Raw genomic sequence first — 20,279 nt, forward strand, 5'->3', positions numbered from 1 at the left:
AGATGAACAGGGCCTTGAGGAAAATTTGAACGATTCAAATTTTGGGGAATTAATCCAATACCTTGTGGTACATTGGATCTGAAAATATTTTGAGGTAATGGGGTCGGTTGAGGAGCATTTCTATATGGAAAATTAGAGGTTGGAATATTCGTATATGGTCGTTGTTGGGGTTGATGCCTGGAAGAATGTGGGAAATTTCGAGGTGGTAAGGGTGGTAAAGTAAGCGGTCTTGAAAAGTTTTGTTGAAAATTCTTGCCTTGAGAAAAATAAAGAAAGTTCTCTTCTTCTACGACTAAAGAAATTGCTTTTTCCAAAGTGTCAGGGTTTCTTAGTCTAACAACAAGTTGAATTTGGTAAGGTAATCCATTTAAAAATGTTTTAAGGGCAAAATCTTCGTAGTGTGCTAACTTAATTCTACGTTCATTTTCATCTGCAACGGAAGTATTGAGTTTTGAAAATAAGAGTGAACGAGCATCTTGCACTCTCATACCAAATTGAACAGGATTTTCATTTCTACGTATTTTTAATAAAATTAAATCTTGTATCAAACATTCAATACTACGCTGATCTGAAAAAGCTATTAAAAGTGCGTCTTTAATTAATAACCATGAGTTTAAATCTGAGTTAGAGCATATGAGATCGGCTGCACGCCCTCTCAGTTTCATTAAAATTGTATCAATTAAAGCTAAATTTATCGGATTATTTAAATTAGTGGCATCTTGAAAGTTTTGAAGTACATGCTCACAAGCAGTGATAAATCTATTGAGTTGTCTTGGATTGCCATCAAAAGTAGGGATATTGTCAGCTTGATATCTTAACATACCAATATCTATTTGACTCATTTTCTTTTTTTCGATAGTAATTGAAGGTAAAGGTCTTAGTTCTTCGTGAGAAACGGTTTGCAAAAAATTTATGAACTCGTTGAGTTCTCTTATTTCATGCTCAGACATAAAAGAAATTCAAAAATCTAGTAAAATTTACAATTATTAACTGTAAAAATTGTAAAAATAAAGGTTATAAAAAGGTAAAGCGTCTTTTTATAAAGAAATAAAAATAAATGGTAAAACTTCAATTAAAATTGCACTCAAATAAAATAAAATACACCTTGGTAAATATTAAAATATACCAAATACTCGAAAATAAATGCAAAAATATATCACCAAAGGATTTAAAAATAATGGTAAGGAAAAATGTTCACTTACAGTAAGGTTCTTGCCAAAATTTCCATTTGTCTCTTAGCCTAATTTCCTAAAGGAATCGATTTTTGTATTCCCAGGACCTAAACTATAGCTGTTCTCAATCCGGTGTTGAACGGGTGGTTGCTTCAATTGGATCGCTGCAGGTACTTCCGACGATTCTTGTTCTTTGAAGGTTTCTGCAGGTCTTCTTTCAGCTTCCAGGGATTGTAGCGGTCTTCAAACCGTAGAAACGGACCCAAATATGGCGATTTTTGTCCAATAATGGAAAGACCGAACTACCGACTGCGCCAGTTAAAGGACAACAACCGGCATTTGCTTTTTTAAAAAACAAATTTATTGAGAACAGGGACTAACTTAACTTACAACTAACTTGATTGATAGATAATGACTACATCGATTACTATATTAATTGTTCTTGCTCTTGTCTATTACATTATATTTATACGTTCTAAAAATGATGACAATACAAACTAAGCTATTTCTAAATAAAGTATGCAGGGTCGGCATAAGGTGGCGGGTTGGTACCCGTAACTAGCGTCAATCTTGTTAAATGCTTGATCATTTTTGACCCGACCTGTCATTTTTTCTTGTAATAAAAAAAAAACATTTCAAGGGTATATCAGCGACTTGAACTTCCCAACAAGCATTCCTGCAACATTTGAACATTGGTGGAACGCATTATTTATGAAAGAACAAACATTTTCCTGTTTTGAGCAAACTTCTAAATATTTGATAATTTCCTTGCTATTGAAGTCAGACAGATGAATCAAAGATTGAAATAAAAATCAAAAAATGCAGTTGCATTTGTAAAGAAAAACAAATCCCGGAGGAATGATTTTTTTTCATTTCCCTCTTTTCAATAAATTTCAATTACATTCTTGCCACAAAGAGGATGAAATACTGAGATGGAGTTCATTGATGTAAGAATAATTTTGGCCTATTTCAGGAAGCGCACGTTACATTTTCAGGCAAATCAAGCTATTTTCAGGACATTTTCTTCCCCAATTAAATCAACTTTTGGCTGATTTTTACCCCATTCCACATCTCAAATACCATTATATAACATAAGCGTGGCTTTTTCTAACGCATTGAAAATCCGTCCTACGTAACATCGGATTATATAACGGCACAGAAACGTATCTATGGTTACATAACGTAAAAGAAAAAAAAAGATTAAGTTTGCCCCAGTAAACGCCGTTACAAATAACGAAACAAACCATAAGAAAACCGAAGTGCATTTGAAATATTATGCCTCCGCGACCGGTTTTTAAACAGATAAAACACCCACAACGTGATCCGTGGCGACCTTTGCTTTATGCACAAGATGAAATCGAAAGTCTCTGTATTAAGCCCTATTGTCGCAACGACCGTGTTTACGAAAAAAATAAATGCTCATTTTCCACGATTAAATGACACTTTAAATGATTAAAAACTGTTAATATGGTAGGTGGTACCAGATGCTCGTCACGTAGTCAACGAAAAGACCTACATCGGGCAACTTCTAGTTTCTTTTGTACGCACTTCATTTATATACGATTAAGATATTCTGGGCACACGTTTGATGTGTGAACGTTAGTAAACGTTCGATTTGAAGCTGATAATTATAAATTTATGATCTCTTAAAGTTAAATGCTTCCCCAGGATGGTGATTGATACAGTTCAGTCCTCCTCTACGGTAATTGAACCGTAAGACTTTCAATCAGTTGCGAACAATGGGATTCTTGTTAATTTACATACAATTAGATTTTGGGCGTGTTCCATTTTCCACGGAGATCCATGCCGCACAATTTTTTTTTTCAAATAAAAGTGTTGTGCGATCCATCGCTTTATTACTGCACCAGATAATAATTAAGCTTTTGTCTCGGGGTATATATACACACGCAGTTACCTTGGTATAGTTTTTTTCTTTCGCCGCTAATAAATGTCAAGGAGAAAACAATTTTGCTACTACTGACATTTCACTGCACGCCTGCGAGCCGAATATATCGCCCATTCGCTTGTTTTTGTTTTGTCAAAAACTCGCTTTCTATAAATCTATATCTGGGGTGCAAAGTCCAGTCAAAAAGTTTGGCGAATAGTTTGCCAAACTCCCATGTATAAACACGCAAACACTTAAAAATGGCGCGTGTATACCGAATTATTTACATTATTGTGTGCACATATAAGACCTCGATCCGTTGGTTTGTGTGTAGAGTATAGTCGCTCATTTACCAGATTCCGGTTTTTGTCTCATGCCACCTGATGATGTCAAAACCGGAATTTTGCTTTTAATTGCTATTGTGCTTTCGGTCTAGATATCAAGAAACAATTGAATCTTTAGAGGGATTTTTACTGAACATTTATTTTGGTTGGTACTCACAGAATTGATCAGATCTTGAATGTCAGTGATTGATGACGTTTATATGGATTTATATAATTTGATAGTAAGACATTTTGGTTGTCACTCACTGTCAATAATTGATTATGACAAACAATCATAGGTGTTTTGGGTTGGGATTCACTGTACCATTTAAATGACAGAACCGTAATTATGAGTTTATGACTTACAGGGATTTTACAGTTTTCAGACTACAAATCGTGGGTTGGTACTCACCGTACCAAAAATTGTACATGACAGTTCACAATTGACTTTTTATAGGAATTTTTACTGAACATCTTGGTTGGTACTCAATCAAGTGATCAGATATTGAGTGTCACTGATTAGTGACGTTTTGAAAACATTTTGGTTGGAACTCACTGTACTAATAATCACCTGTCAATGCTTGATATGACTTGAGAAGGATTTTACAGTTTCAGACCACAAATTTTGGGTTGGTACTCCCTGTAATTAACAATAATTGTACATGATAGTTTACAGTTGACGGCTTTTATAGGACACATTTCTAACTAAACAGTTTGATCGTCACTATCAAAAAAAAGTTGAATCTTTATAGGGAGTTTTATTAGAATTTTTGGTTATCACTCACTGTACTGATCAGCTGTTACCTGTCAGTAATTGATTATGACTTACACGGATTTCACAGTCGCAGACTAAAAATTTTCGTTTGGCTCTCAATGTAGGCCTAAGTTACGGATGACAGATTGGGACCTAACTGTGAATAATAAATTATGACTTACAGGGATTTTACAGTTTTCAAAAAAACTAAAACTAAGTTTTAACTAAAAATGCGGTCAACCTCCACTAAATTTATTTTAAAATTATTCATCCTACATGTTTCAGACATATAACATGTCCATCATCAGGCATACATATTGAGGGTTTTCATGAAAACATGTCTAAAAGTATAGACAGTTTCAGGTAACTTGAGTCATAAGTTCACTTTTAGCGCTCAGACCGAGTTGGTTTTTGCTTTAAAAGATTCTTTGAAGTGTTCTTAAGCTTCTGTTGAAGAAATCATGGAAATCCATATATTAGAACCATTTTTATGCAAGTTTTTGGAAAACATGTCTAAAAATATAGACAGTTTCAGGTAACTTGGGTCATAACTTCACTTCTAGTGCTCAGATCGAGTTGGTTTTTGCTTTAAAAGATTTTTTGGACTGTTCTTAAGCTTTCATTGAAGAAATCATGGAAATCCATGCACCAGAATCATTTTTATCCAATTTTTTCAACACCATGTCTAAAAGTATAGACAGTTTCAGGTAACTTGGGTCATAACTCCACTTCTAGTGCTCAGATTGGGTTTATTTTTATTTTAAAAGATTCTTTGAACTGTTCTTAAGCTTTCATTGAAGCAATCATGGAAATCCATGCACCAGAATCATTTTTATCCAATTTTTTCAACACCATGTCTAAAAGTATAGACAGTTTCAGGTAACTTGGGTCATAACTCCACTTTAGTGCTCAGATCGAGTTGATTTTTGCTTTAAAAGATTTTTTGGATTATTCTTAAGCTTTTATTGAAGAAATCATGAAATTCCATGGATCAGAAGCATTTTTATCCAAGTTTTACAAAACCATGTCCAAAAGTATAGACAGTTTCAGGTAACTTGGGTTATAACTCCACTTCTAGTGCTCAGATCGGGTTGATTTTTGCTTTAAAAATAGTAGTAGTAGTAGACATTATAGGTCAAAAGGTTAAAACCGCTAACAATGAATAAAAATGGCATATTAAGATGCATGAGAAAGGGACTAAAACTGGATCTACAATAAATACGTAATCATGTGATTTTACTGTTTAGTTACATGTCATTTAAACCTATCTTTCAATAATAGATTATGATTTACTCACTACGTGCTCACAATTTCCATAAAAGTCATTATCTGTCAAGTCTACAATAAACAATACACATTTCAATTTTCCTATGCTGGTTAAATGACAGACTTTTAGGGATTTTAGAGTTTTTAGTCTTAAAATTTTAGGTTGGTACTCATTGTATTGGACAATTATACAATGACAGTTGACAGATAATGAATTTTCTAACTAAACATTTTGATTGGCACCCACTATACTGGTTAAGTGAAAGATGTAATATTATGAACTAACTGTAAATAATTGAATATGACTTACAGGTATTTCACAGTTTTTAGACTAAAAATTTTTGGGTGCTACTCAGTGTACTCAACAATTATACAATGACAATTGACGTATGATGACTTTAAAAGGGATTTATACATTTTTTAGCTAAAAATGTTTATTGGTACTCACTGTACTCAACAAGTGTACAATGACAGTTGATGTATGACGAATTTTCTAACTAAACATTTTGATTGGCAATCACTATACTGGTTAAATAGACGAGAGATACCTAACTGTCAATACTATATTATGACTTTTAGGGATTTTAGAGTTTTTTCCTAAAAATTTTTGGTTGGTAGTCACTGTACTCGACAATTGTAAAATGACAATTGACAGACTTATAGAGATTTACACATTTCCAACGTATTTTCCAAAGTAAAACTAACACAAACTTTTTTATTTATTTTTTATATTAGGTTGGCACTCACTGTCTTCGACAGTTGACAAATGACAGTTTTCAAACTTAAAATTTTGGGTTGACATTCACTGTATTCAAATAATTGTACAATGTCAAAAATTGATTCTTTAGGGATTTTCATATTTCCTACCTAAAAAATTCATATTATTTGAATAGATTATAACTTACAGAGATTTTACAATTTTCAGACTAAATATGTTCGGTTGGTTATCACTGTATTCAATGATTATCCAATGACAGTATAATGCTTTAATTGAGATTTACCCATTTATAACTACGATTTTTAGAAATTACTGTACTGGTTAAATGACAGATTATGATGACCTTACTGTAAGTAATAGATTATGACTTACAGGTGTTTCACAGTCTCAGATTCTAAATTTTAAGTTGGCACTCACTGCACTCAACAATGGTAGAATGACAGTTGACATACCAGTTTTCAGACTATAAATTTTAGGTTTGCCTTCATTTTACAATGATAGTAGTTCACTCACGTAAAAAATATAAATAAATTATATAAATACACACATTTCCAACTAACCTTACAGGGATCTTACAATTTTCAGACTAAAAATTTTGGATTGGCACTCAATGCACTTATGACAGTTGACAGATAATGATTTTTATGAATTTACAAATTTCCAATCTTAAAATTTGACAGTTGACACATATCTAACTAAAAATTTAGGTTGGTACTCACTGTACTGGTTAAATGAGTAGATTATGAGTCACAGCGACTTTACAATTTTTATGCTAAATGAATGATATTGGCAAATGATGCAGGTGATTTATAGAGAGGAGAAACAAAAAAAAGATTTTTTTCCCATTTAAAAACTAACTCGTTCATTTTACAATTATTCATATGTAAATCTGAAAAGGTCAATGTTACGTAAGTAAAATCTTTTGGGGGCAAATATATTCGGTATTGTGTTTTAGATAATTGGATATGTATGAGCGTGGGGGTCATGTTTTATTTATTTTTAGGTAATAGTTCAACATGTATCCATATTAGCGCTCTATAAATATTATTTAAAGAACACAATAGAACACTCCAAAACGCGTAAACTGTTTTTTATGGCAACAGCGCCTGCTTCAGTGGGTTATATATTATGTAGTAATAAAAAACCACTTAATCTCAGGCTCATGGGTTAAGTTGGTTGCCTATAAGGCCACTTAATGATAACATTATCTGTGTAGCAAGATAGGCAACTCTCGTAACACTAATTCTCTGTTTTCTTTTCAGAACAAAAGCAACTATCAGAGTCCACGGATCAGGTTCCTAGGAAACGAAAATGGCGTAAGTACATACAATTTAAAATTAATAATTCTCCTCTCAATCGGCTCACCGGAAGTCCTTTTCGGTCCGGATCACTAAGCGATTTCTAATTTTTTTTTCTCTTCCTCTCTCAACCTCTACATTCTTCGTGTGCGAGGCAGGCACATTTCTTTCGCCCGTCGATAAAAGTAAAAGTAATGTTACAACTTGTTTGCCTAAACGCATAAGAATTCCGATTTAACCAGCTCGCCTCGCACCGCGACTTAACGGGACATTTATATAGAAATTGTTACATTCACCAGCGTCAAAACAACCTGAGAAGTTGGCTAAAAGTTTATTCAATTAATATTGAATGGACGATGAGTTGGAAAAATCGAGAAAGAAAGTTTATATTCGATTTTATATACGTCTAACCTTATCATCGGAAGCCACAGGTGTAGGGTCAACAACAACAACAACAAAGTTCTATGTAGCGAAGGCCATAAGGCTGGCCCAACTCTTTTTAATCATTTTTGTTGGCACTCACTGTATGCTGATGATCCGCTATTAAAAGACAATGATAGATGGCTTCCAATAGATCAACTACTTATTTAATGATTCCCTGCATTAACAAACACACCCAAATATAGTTAAATGAGTGTTTTTTCACCCTCTCCTCTAGTGACTTTAAATTTACCTAGAAACTAACGTTGTATTTCCTACTGTTGGCAACACTGTCCACTTTGACAGATGATGTACGCTTGACGACCCAGTAATATATAAAACGACTTTCTCGAGCCACTTAAAATCCAATCAAATAAAAATGATTTATTGGAAACAATTCGAAGGTATTTCCCTAATTAATGTCTGCGTCCTGTATACTTACGGACGGATTTGGGATTTCCCACTGCACTAGATATGACCCTAGATTGGTTAGATGACAGTAAAATAATATGACAGGATTTTAGTTTGAGGTCGAATTTTTCTATAGGAGGAAAACATTCCCTGCAGTTGGCAGCGCTGCAGTAAATGCCAGATTACATATATGAGAGTAATTAGCTGGTTTATACAAGTCAGGATTGATGGAGCGTTGTTCTATATTAGTGATTTCTTGATTGCCACGCATAATATTAGTAAGTGTTTTAAAGTCAGTTAATATGGCAAGAGTTTATTTCAGAGCCAAAATTTCCCTAGAAGGAAAAAATTCCCTGTAGTTGGCAGCCTTTCACAAAATGCCAGATTAATATATATTTCCATGCAAGTCAGGACTGACAGAACGTCGTACTATAATAATGATTTTTTTGTTTGCCTGGCATAATGGTTGTAGTGGGCTTTAAAGATGCAATAAATATGACAGATTTTTAGATTATAGCCAAAACTTCCCTAAAAGAAAAAAAAATTGCGGTTGGCAGTACTGATGAAAAAAAAATGCGATTAGTTTCGTGAAAACCAGGCCAAAAAATAATGCCACTGACGAACATAGGCTTGATTGAGTGACGTATATGACAGGATTCATTCGAATTGAAAATTCCCCTAGATGCTGAAAATAAATGCAGTTGGTAATTCTGCATTAAATGCCAGAGTATAAGCTATGTGTATAATTATGCCAGCACTGCGTAGTTTACTAGTGTTCTGCATTTCTTTTGTGAATGTAGAAGTCATCATTTTTAATTGAAGAGTTTTAATTTCTGTACATCTTTCAGTTAGCCACATCTCATTTTTTATTTTCCATAGTTTATTGAATTCATTGATATTTTTACCTTTGAGTTTATCTTCCTTTTTTGATTTAAGATTTTCAAATGTTAGTGTGGTATTAGATGTCTTCATTTAATTCCATTGTTCTATATTGTTGCCAGCTATTTTGGCGAAGTTTTCATTAACTTCTTCCTTTGCCTTTTTCCTCGATGTTATTTTCTTTCAATAGTCTTATTTTTTTTTGGGAGCATTTTCTTCGAATTAATTTGAACCGTATGTTAACATTTGCAACTGATAAATTGTGGTCCAAGAGAACATCTACGCCTGGATATGTTTTTACTTAGGTAATGGAATTTTGAAACCTTTTATTTACGTTGATAAAAGCAATGAATAAGTGCGTAAAAAAACCATATTTAGAGTGACGAATATGACAGGATTCGAACTGAAAATTCCCCGAAAATCAGAAAATGAGTGCAGTTACGGGTGATTTACGGGTGTCGAGGGTTTTTCTCAGTTAGACATTTTTACTTGGAACAACGGAAATTTCAATGATTCCGTGAAAACCTAGTCGAAAAAAATCATTATTGTATATTTCAAGATTGAAACTCAAAATTCCTCTAAAAGAGTAAAATTTCCTATAATTGGCAGCAGTGCGTCAAATGCCATGCAGATCAGAACATGCCGTGTATACCTACACCTTGACAGATGATGCACCTGCGTGTTGTGGAACGTCTTATATTGTGATTCCAAATTCGATTGTATTCCAAATAGAATATTCACAACAGCCGCAGCCAATAAAACATAACCTGGAAATGGTGTAGAAGCATTTCCAGAAAATAAAATATGGAAATTGATAGTTTCTTAATTATCTGTAGAAAAAAAATAGAAGTACAATTGAGACAAGAGTAAGAGATTCACAGTTTTCCGCCTCATGGGACATAAGAAGGCAGTTTTCTTCCGGTGACTAATGCTGAGAATATTGGAGGTTTGTAAGAATCCTTTGAAAACCTGTTATAAGGAAAATATGGATTATAATTTGAGTTTGGTTTGAGCGTGTTTTAATGATGTAATGATTCCAAGGCTTTATATTAATTTTCGAGAAATTTTAAAGTGACTCATAAGTAGGAAAGTCGATATTACTACTAGCAGTCTCAAAATGGGTATGTGTAGAAAGAGCCTTGAGAACTCGTATGGATTTTGTATCAAGCGAAATACGCAATTCCTTTGCGAAACTACTCAACATTACTGATGCAGTATTCAATGTTAAAAAGGAAGGAAAAAATTCCTTGCGGTTGGAAGCATTGAACTAAACGCCAGATCAGAACATACACTTGATTGAGTGACAGGTATGACAGCATTCGAAAGGGAAATTCTTCTAGAAGCTGGAGCAATTGGTAGCACCTTTATTCAGTAATATTCAGTGGTTAGTTAGGATTCATTAATTCTAAGCAATTGAAATACATATTTATTACTTCAAGTTTCAAGTAGTTCCAGACAGTTAAGATTAAATGTTATTTAATCTTAGTCAAGTGACTGGATTATAGACATCTGAGTTATTTCTAGTTTTAGGCAGTTGAGGCAAGATTATATTCACATGGTTGAGTTAGAGATTCTTTATTTTTAGTTTCAGGCATTTTTTTATTCATTCAGGCCTTGATTCTAGGCTTAATTCGTTAATTGCTTAATTATTCGAGGCACTTGAAATATTGGCTTTAGCTTTTTTTTTTTTTTGTATGGTAAACACAAGCACAAGAGGAAAGTCCTATGTCACTCTTGGAGTGGTGCTTGCGCGAAGATATTTGTGGGCCTTTATCTTGAATCGCTGTAGGTTGTATGCGTCGGGAAATATGTGAGGTGGAAGCCCGTTCCACAAAGAAGATGTTCTCCAGATGAATGAGTCCCGATACAGCGACGTCCTTGGGGTAGGCAGGTGGACTCGATGTTGATGAGCCGCAACTGCAGACGCTTCCTTCTTGCCGGAACAGCCCTGGGTGGAATCAGGCCTGCCAGCTCAGAGGAGCATTTACCGTGATATTAACGGTAGAATAAACAGAGATCAGCCACCTTTTTCCTGTGCTCCAGACTATCCAGACTCTTTGTCAGTTCTGGTTTGTCGATAGAGTTTGTCGTTGAGCTTAGGCCTTATTAGTCTCTTATATTTGAATTTAAAGAAAAATTTCCTACAGTTGGCAGCATTGCATTAAATGCCTTTGAGTGAGTGACCTATATGACAGAATTGGAACTAAAAATTCCCCTAGAAGCCGAAAATGAGTGCAGTTGATAGTAATGCTTTAAATTTTATATTAGAACGTATGTTTTTGCAAATGATTACGGCAAACTTGGACGAAAATCAAAACTATTTGGGTCTATTTCCTTTGCGAGGGTATTTTCCAATAAATGAAGTTAGAAATCATTGTTCCATGAAGAAAAATTTGACTCTATAAGGAAAAGTTCGCTGCAGTTGGCAGCAATGCATCAAATACCATGCAGGTCAAAACATACACTTTCGCAGATGACGGTACACATACGCAGTGACACAGAAATTCAGCTGAAAATGTTGCAGTTGGTAGCGCTGTACTAAATGTCAGATTAAAACATATGGTTTTGCAAATGATTATCGAATAAGTCACGAGTCTTTAAACCACTTAAAAACTAATCAGTTAAAAATTATTTATTGTCTGGAGGTATTTTCCAATGAATATAGTTTTTACTTGAGATAACGGAAAATCCCAGTAATTCCGTGAAAACCGGGCCGAAAAATAATTTTTCGAAAGAGAAACATTTGACGTAATCTGACGAGTGACTTATATAACAGGTTTCTATTCGAAAATTCCCCTAGGAGAGGAAAATTCCCTGTATTTCGCAGAAATGCATCAAATGCAGTAATTGTGTTAAAAAATCATATTTCGAGTGATAAAATCATTCAAACTCAAAAACCCCCTACATGGGAAAATTCACTTCAGTTGGCAGCACTGCACTAAAAGCCACATCGCAACATATACTTGATTGAGTGACGTATATGACAGAAGTTGAACTGAAGTCGAACTGAGGGCAGTTGGTAGTACTGCGCTAAATCCCAGATTAGAACGCTGCTTTTCCAGACTATCTTACAAGTCTAAGGCACTTAAAGCCCAATTAATTAAAAATGATTTACTGTGCGAGGGTATTTCCCAATTAAATGCAGTAGGACGTTTTTACTTGGGACAACGGAAAATCCCAGTAATTCCGTGAAAATCCATTTTTCAATAGACGTACAATAGAGGAATGTGACGTCATCGTGCTGCGAGTGACGTTTAACGTAACGCTCCGAGAACGTTATGAAGGATGTTGTTTATTTTTACGCCAATAAAACGATCCGATCTCGGGGATATAAATACGTTTTTATTTACTCGCAACGAAAAAATATAAATAGTTATAAAATTAATTAAGGAACAAACAACAGGGTAAGACGGATCTTGTTCGGGACAATAATATATAAATAAATATTGTTTCGTTTGAGTAAGCGCAAAACGATCGTACCACAATGATTTAATGTACTTGACACCGATTCGCAGGCATGGCTGGTTCCTGGTACCACCCGTAAAACCGACCAACGAACCAAATGCTTTTAATCGGATCGTAGGAACGTATTTGGAAATCGATATCATTTTATTATAGTTTCTTATTGCTAGCAGGTAGTTGAGTTATATAAATTCATTCTATTTAGTTTTAGCCAGTTGAGACTTGATGCAAATGATTTTTTTTAATTTTAGATAGTTAAAACATTGATTCCAGGCAGTTGAAGCATGATTTTCTTTAATTTTGATCAAGTGACCGCTTTCAGGTAGCAGTCATTTTCACTTTCAAGCAGTTAAGAAAAGATAATTTTTTCAATTTCACTCAGTTCACACTTTGTTTCGATGCAGTTGAGTAGTTTATGCATATATTATTCCATACAGTTAAGCATGGATAATGTGTCAATTGTATTGGATAATGTGCAAGTATGGATAATGTGTCATCAGCTCTAGAAATAAAGTTGGTGAAGTATTGTTCAATATTGCCTTAAAAAAAGATCGAAATTGACCTGGAGGTCTTCGGAATTGATGACCCAAAGGTTCTCTGGATTTCTCCGACGACATTGACAGGGTTGGAATTACCGTAATAATGGTAAAGGAGTTACTCAGTAAAGTTGAAACATAGGAAAAAGTAATAAGTCTTGAAATTAACGAGGACTACACGAAATATATGTATTGGTAAAAGAACGAGAAGAGTTAGGATAGAGTAAGACGTTAAAATAAAAGAGTACAATTTAGAAAGGGTCGCAAGTTTTATGTACCTAAGGATCAACGAGAAAAACAGTACATCCGACGAAGTCAAAATAAGAATCCAATGGGGCTATCGATGCATGCACACTCTAAAAGGAATTATGAATGAAATCTAGTGGCCATGTACGAAAGTGCCCTAACTAAAGTGTTTCCAATGAAAAGTTCTACGTAACATCTTTAGACCATGCAAAGATTCGAAAACAGAGCAGACCCATTCAAGAACAAACCACGAACTGATTGAGCTCTATGAGGACCCAAACGTTATCAAACTATTTAAGACCGGTAAATAATGCGTAATTAAGAAGGTTTGGATAGACTGGACACGTACACTGACAACGAGACTCTCGAGTTATCAAAACGGTCTAGGAACAGAATCCGAAAGGGCGAAGATTTATGGGGAGATCCCCTATGAGATGGAGAGAACACCTTTGCTGTTTTGAGAGCGATGGAAATAGAATACGATCCCGAATTGATGCAATGTTGGAGGAGGATGGACGATGATCGTGCAGTCAGCCAAGATCCACCAAAGGTTGTAGAGCTGAAAATGATGATAATGATCAATGAAGTTGAGTCAGTGACTTGAGGCAAGTGAGACGATATTATTATTCCAGGCAGTTGAGATGAGACTTTCTTTTTTTTTTAGTTAAGTCGCATCTAGGTTATTTTTTGCTACAACTTTTTTTTTTCAATTTTACTCAATTCAGACCTTTATTCCAGTCACTTGTCGGATGTAGAATTACAGGCAACTGCTTTACTTGAACTGCCTGGAAAAAGTCGAGAATTTTCTTTAATTTTAGGGAGTCAAGTCAGTGACTTTAAACAGCTGATACGATTTTATCATTCAATGCAAGGAAGATTGATTTATGGATTCATTAATGCCAGACAGTTGGTCAACAAGTAAATTATTTCAGGTCTCAGGTTGCTAAAATAATTTGATGATGAGATTAGATTTAAGAGATGAGATTTTCCTTCATTTCAGGCATTAGAGTTATTTTTACATTCAGGCAGTTAAGACAAGATGAATTTTTCAATATTACTGAGTTCAGATCTTGATTCCAAGCATCTGAGGCATGACTTGGTTAATCTCAGTTAAGTGACTGGTTTTAATCATCTGAATTATTACTAGTTTTAGGCAATTGAGACAAAATCTTAGTCACATTTATTAGCATTAGCTACTTTCCACCAATATTAAATCGATTGCTCGTTTTTAGATTTGAAAAAGTTCCTCTTGAACTCCTTTGCAGAAGTCGAGGTATTTTTTTTTCAATTTTAGACAATTCAATCACATTTCGGGCAGCTGAGTTATCGATTAATTTGTTTTTTAGTCACAGACAACCCAGACGATTTTATTATCTTAGGCTTCTCAGCCAATGCAATTTTGGACTTCTTCCATTGCAGGCAATTCAGAAAAGGTCCAAAGATATGAATCACTGACACAAAAAATCTGACTGATTACCTCAAGCATTGGCGTTGTATCTAAAAATATGAAAGAGGAACTTTCTAAAATAAAAATGCCTGAGAACACTTACGTGCAAATGCAGAAGACAATAACCATTGTGAGGTTCTTTTTGATAGCTTCACTAGTGCTCACTTGGTTCATCGTTAGATCCGTGACTCAGCTGAAAGCAAAAACCCCATTAAAAAGGTGAAAAAAATAGTATAATTTATTTTATATGGATGATCTTAAACTGTATAACGAGACAGAGGATAAGTCTCTTGAAGGAATGAACATCGTCAAGCCAGGACATCTAAATGAACTTCGGGTGCAAGGAAATTGAGGAGGCGTCACTTTTGGATTGGAGCATCTTGATATAATCTAAATACCGCAAAATCAGCGTCTAAACCATGCAATATTAAAGAGAGGGTTCCACAAGCGCTTGACTAAATTGATAAACAACCATTGATACCAATACTTATTTATTCATTTGGAATTGTTAAATCGTCTGTCACGGATTTGGAACAGCTGGGCCTGAAGAATCTTCACAAAATTTAGGAAACTGCACCATGCAATTCATCGGTAGGAAAATTACATACTTCGCGCAAACAAGGTGGAAGAGAACTTATGAACATCAAAAGACTGCCTTAGTCAAGGGAAGATGATGTATACAACTACATACTTATACTTGGTCAGCCTAACTACAGACTGTGGACATACCAGCGAAAGAAGAAAATATCAGAAATTAAAGAGAAGGGACTCTAAAGGAATACAAGGAATAAATGTAGGTAACTCCCCACTTATACTCAGAAACAAGAATTTATGATCGAAATTCAGGACAGGATAATTTTTAAAAGCGGCACTCTTTAAAAGATTAGATGCTGGAACTGTGGCAATGTTGGAAGGACAATAGAGCATGTAATGGGCGGATGTCCAGTGATGTTGGACAATGCATATCTAGGAAGACATACTCAGTTGGCTAAAATAGTGGACCAACAACTGCTGAAAGACGACTCTTCATTATACAATAAATATGAGCCACAACCGGGACTTGAATCGGAGGATTGAGTAGGATGATTGACTACAACAGACGGATATTCTGCTTATGAAGAAGAAAGAAAAATTTGTTCATCAATCATCATTGATGCAGCTCTCAATATTATCAAGACAGAGAGAGGCAAAGTCCCGAAGTACGAGAATCTGGAATATGATTTAAAGAACATGTGAAATTGAATCAAGTGCACTTATTAGGATTGTGAGCAACTATCATCAATCGAGGTAAGGAAGTTTCTAGGAGAGGATAAAGGATACGTGATGAACTTCCCTCCGAACCATTCTCATAACTTAAGATATGAATATCTCTATTATGCCAAAGCAAAGTGGTATCATCGGCAAAAAAAGTGCATTGTCCATTCTTATTATCGCCGACAGATCATTTAACATGAATAAGAAAGAAGAGTGGTCCCAAAACAGAACTTTGTGGCACTTAATACACACAACTCATCCGATATGTCATCCCCAAAAATAACTTTCTGATTCCTGTTTGACAGGTAGGACTTGAGCCATTGCAGTACTGGCCCTCTTAAGCCATAGACTTCTACACTAGAATGTCATGTCAAATCACTCTCTCCAACAAATAAAAGATTGCACCATTGGTATTTTTTGGTGGCTGAAATCCAAACTGACATCTATTAAGTACATTATTACCTTTCAAAAAATCTTTTTTTCTTGAGAAGTTTTTCTGCAATCTTTGTCAGAGAAGCTAATAGTTAAAATTGGCCTATAATTTGATGGACTATCCTAAATTTGTTTAAACATAGAAACCACAACTGCCCGTTTCAGAAGATGTGGAAAGTCACCATGAAAAAAGGAATCATTAATTAATAAATAAATAATATTAATAATAATTTTAATATCGATCGTTAGGATCATGCCCACTTTGAAATACCAGAACTACGTATCGGTTGACTAGCAGCAATAGCGACAGTTTTGTCGCCAGTCCGCGCCTTTCCGCTTGATTTAAGCGCATTTTTAAATCGTTAAAAATAGCAATTTTGACTACGTTTTGCAACATTTAAAAAAAAATCTCTGTCACTCGTCAACGTCAGCTGTCATGCGCCATCTGGGTTTCAATAATCAACATTTAGCCTGTTTTTTTCTATAACGAAATAAATGTCCTAAATATCTTAATAAAAAAAAAATAGTTTACCTTTAACTATTTAAATACAAGACGGAAACAGATTCTTATATTCACCAATCATAGTAGGAAAACATTAAAAATAACATAACGGCTTGCAACATAACGGCAATATTTAATTAATTTGAAATAACTCATTTTAACGTCTCTGTTGCGTATTTTAAAGAGATATTTAGGCAGCAACTTTTTCCAAGTAGTCCAATTCCGAATTGGTTTATTACATTTGCACTATATATACAGGGTGTCAGTTTGAAAAGATTAAAAAATCCCAATACAACCCTCTATATTTCTGCCCCTGTATCAAATTTAAAAAATTCCAAAAACACGTCAAATTTATTTTTGAGGCGGACATTTTTTTAGGTTAATTTACAATCAAATTGCCTCAGCCCTCTGGCGGGGGCGGACATAATCCCTAAAATTTTAAAAGGAAAGAGGGTCGAGTGATACGTAATTTTTAAGGTTTTTTAATTACCTTTTCAAAGATACCACATACTTTATCTTTTTGGTAATACTTTATAAGAAACAAATTAAAACCGCAAAGATTTTTTTAAGTAATAACTATTGTAATGAAATAGAACATAAAAAAGCAATAAAAGATAACTTAATTTAAATTTATAAAATGTTCAAAATGTTGTCTATTCATTTCCAAACAGTAACAATGTCTGCTCCCCAACTCCTTTCTAGGTTGTGTGTTAAAAATAATTAATTTTAAATGCCCCCATAAAAAAATCTAAAGGTGATAAATCGGGTGATCGTGGTGGCCATTCAATTGCTCCCCTTCGACCAATCCATCTGCTAGGAAATCTATAATTTAATGACTCTCTAATCGGAAGAAAACGGAAAGTGTGGTGAAGCTCCATCTTGTTGGAAGTGTATTCAATTTTGGTGGTAACTTTTCAAATTGACACTCGATATATAGAGATGTAGTCATATTAATGCTACTAACTATCGAAAACTCTATGGCATACACTGTCGATAATGAAAAATATCGACACTATTAAATTACTAGAAATTAAAAAAACAAAAAAATGGTTAAATGTATAATGAGTATGAGGGCTTTAAAAACCCCTCTCTTTACGAGGAAAACTGAATATATAAAAAGCCTTTTGTTCCAATATTCTATTTGCTGGAGAGCATTGTATTGTAAACTTGTTTATTTTTGGAACAATATAATCCTTTATTATTGTTAATTTTCTTCATTTTCAGTCATAAAATGTCATCCATCACTCTCTAATCAGCTTTAAAAAAAATGTATTATTTTGCCTCGTTATGCATGTAACTCGATTTCCATGTATTTTCTTGTGACACACAGAGAGACGCAACACGGGCGTCGTGGCGCACCGACGCCGGCGTCTATCGGACGCCCCCTTTCCACCCCTATTAGTCTCTTTCCCTTTGTGGGGGCGGCGGGAAATGCACCCCCGGATCCGATAAGGAAATTTACGGCAGATCTTCTTAGCCTGATTCCCTTGCGACACGGTAAATGTGTAACGTTGTTATGATTAATCCCTTTCATTGGAGAGATCATCTCGGTATAATATTTATTTTAAATTAATGGTAAACGCAACATCTGTATGTACTGTACTCGGACGCAATGAATTCCGACAATAACTGATTTATCTAATCGGGGATCGTTATTGCCGCCGCCGTTCAATAGGCATTTCGATTTTCTTTGTAAAGGCACGTTGTTTCACTTTTATTGTTTTTTTAACTTTCACGAGTTGTACACTTCTGTATTTAATTCATCGGTTGTAAGTTTAAAAAAAAATAATTATAGATTGCCTGTTGATTGTACAAAGGGTTTTAAACAATAACGTCCAACTCTATTACTTACGTTGCTTGATCTGGTGTAAAGACACAATTTCGTTGCGTTTAATAATAATAGGATAACTTGGAACAAAAGGTCGTTAATAGTAATTTGAATAAAACCCTACTGCACATCACCGGAGCCACAAACCAAGCGTACTGTAAGATTCCGTATATTAAAGGTTTATCGTTAGCTCATGCTCTCAACTGCGAACAAATCAAAATCACTTTCAGTAATATCAACACTATATAGGGTTCAGATTATTTAGTAAAAAAAAAAGTGAAACTCATTTACAGTCAGTTGTTATATACCAAATACCTTAGTGTTATGTAGGGCAAACTGGTAGATATCTCGAAGAACGTCTTAAGGAACACAAAAGAGATGATTCTAAAGGAAAATGTTATTCACCCTACAGCACTAGTTGAACATGTTAGAGAACTGGATCATTCTTTTGATTTTAATAACATGCATATGTTAAACACCATTTTTTTAAAATATTTTATAGCCCTGAAGATGAATTATATATAATCCAAAACGTTGGCTAGAAACAAATAGTTCTTTAACGATTGATCAATATACCACTTGAAGTAATTTGAATACCGGTATTTCACAAAAAATATGTGGATGATATTTGTATTCTTTGGAATTGAGGCGATAAGCAATTGTCAGATTTTCTAAAATTTGTCCTCTCACGCTTGAAATAGAAACCACGATTTCTTACTTTTTCTATGCCTCTTATCAACCAGAAGAAATAATAAAGTCGAGTCTGAAATATGCAGATAGGACTTTTCTATGGACAATGTAGTACATTTCAATACCAACACAAAAATTTGCTTCCCAATTTTAAAGATTATTTAAAATCAACTTTTTTCGGCAGCTAATATAATAATAATAATATAACGTTTATTTACCTAAATAATAATAATAATAAATGTCTTTTATTCAAAATTTACAGATGTAGTTAACAATAATAACATATAATTAAGTACCCGAGAAGCAGGACGCAGTCTAGCTAAGGCAGCTACTCTACTGAACCTCATAAACGGTCAACGGTCATAAGCTTAAGCTACAATATAAAGATTAAAGGCCTAAATTACGGGTTGAAGGTTAAATGACTTCTGATCTAGAGTTGACAATTCAGTTGGTAGGTTATTGTAGAGTTTAATGGCATTGTACGTAAAAGAACGTTGAAACATTGCAGTCGAATGACGAGAAAGTGTCATCCTCGCCGGAAATCGGATCAGTCTTGTGTGAACGTTTAAACGAGGAACAAATTTATTCCGTAAAGTGGAGGGAAAGGTTTAATAAAACTTTAAATAAAATATTACCTAAGTGTAACTCTCTGCGCCTGTCTATCCTCAACCAGCTAAGCTCTTTAAATGTGTGTGAAATGTGATCGTATTTTCGTAGTCCAATTATTAGCCGTGAGCAAGTATTTTTAACTTTCTG

General features: G+C 34.4%; 1 protein-coding gene across 1 annotated transcript in view; it reads left to right on the forward strand.

Annotated features, from left to right (window-relative positions):
• The window catches only part of LOC126734573 (RNA polymerase II elongation factor Ell), a 131,840-nt gene that overhangs the window by 57,054 nt on the left and 54,507 nt on the right, over positions 1-20,279 (forward strand). Inside the window, exon 2 of the mRNA XM_050438259.1 lies at positions 7,381-7,434. Coding sequence (XP_050294216.1) covers positions 7,381-7,434 — 54 coding nt within the window. The remainder of the gene's footprint in view (positions 1-7,380; positions 7,435-20,279) is intronic.

This window comes from Anthonomus grandis, chromosome 3 (assembly GCF_022605725.1).
Source record: "Anthonomus grandis grandis chromosome 3, icAntGran1.3, whole genome shotgun sequence".
NCBI classification, from domain to species: Eukaryota; Metazoa; Arthropoda; class Insecta; order Coleoptera; family Curculionidae; genus Anthonomus; species Anthonomus grandis.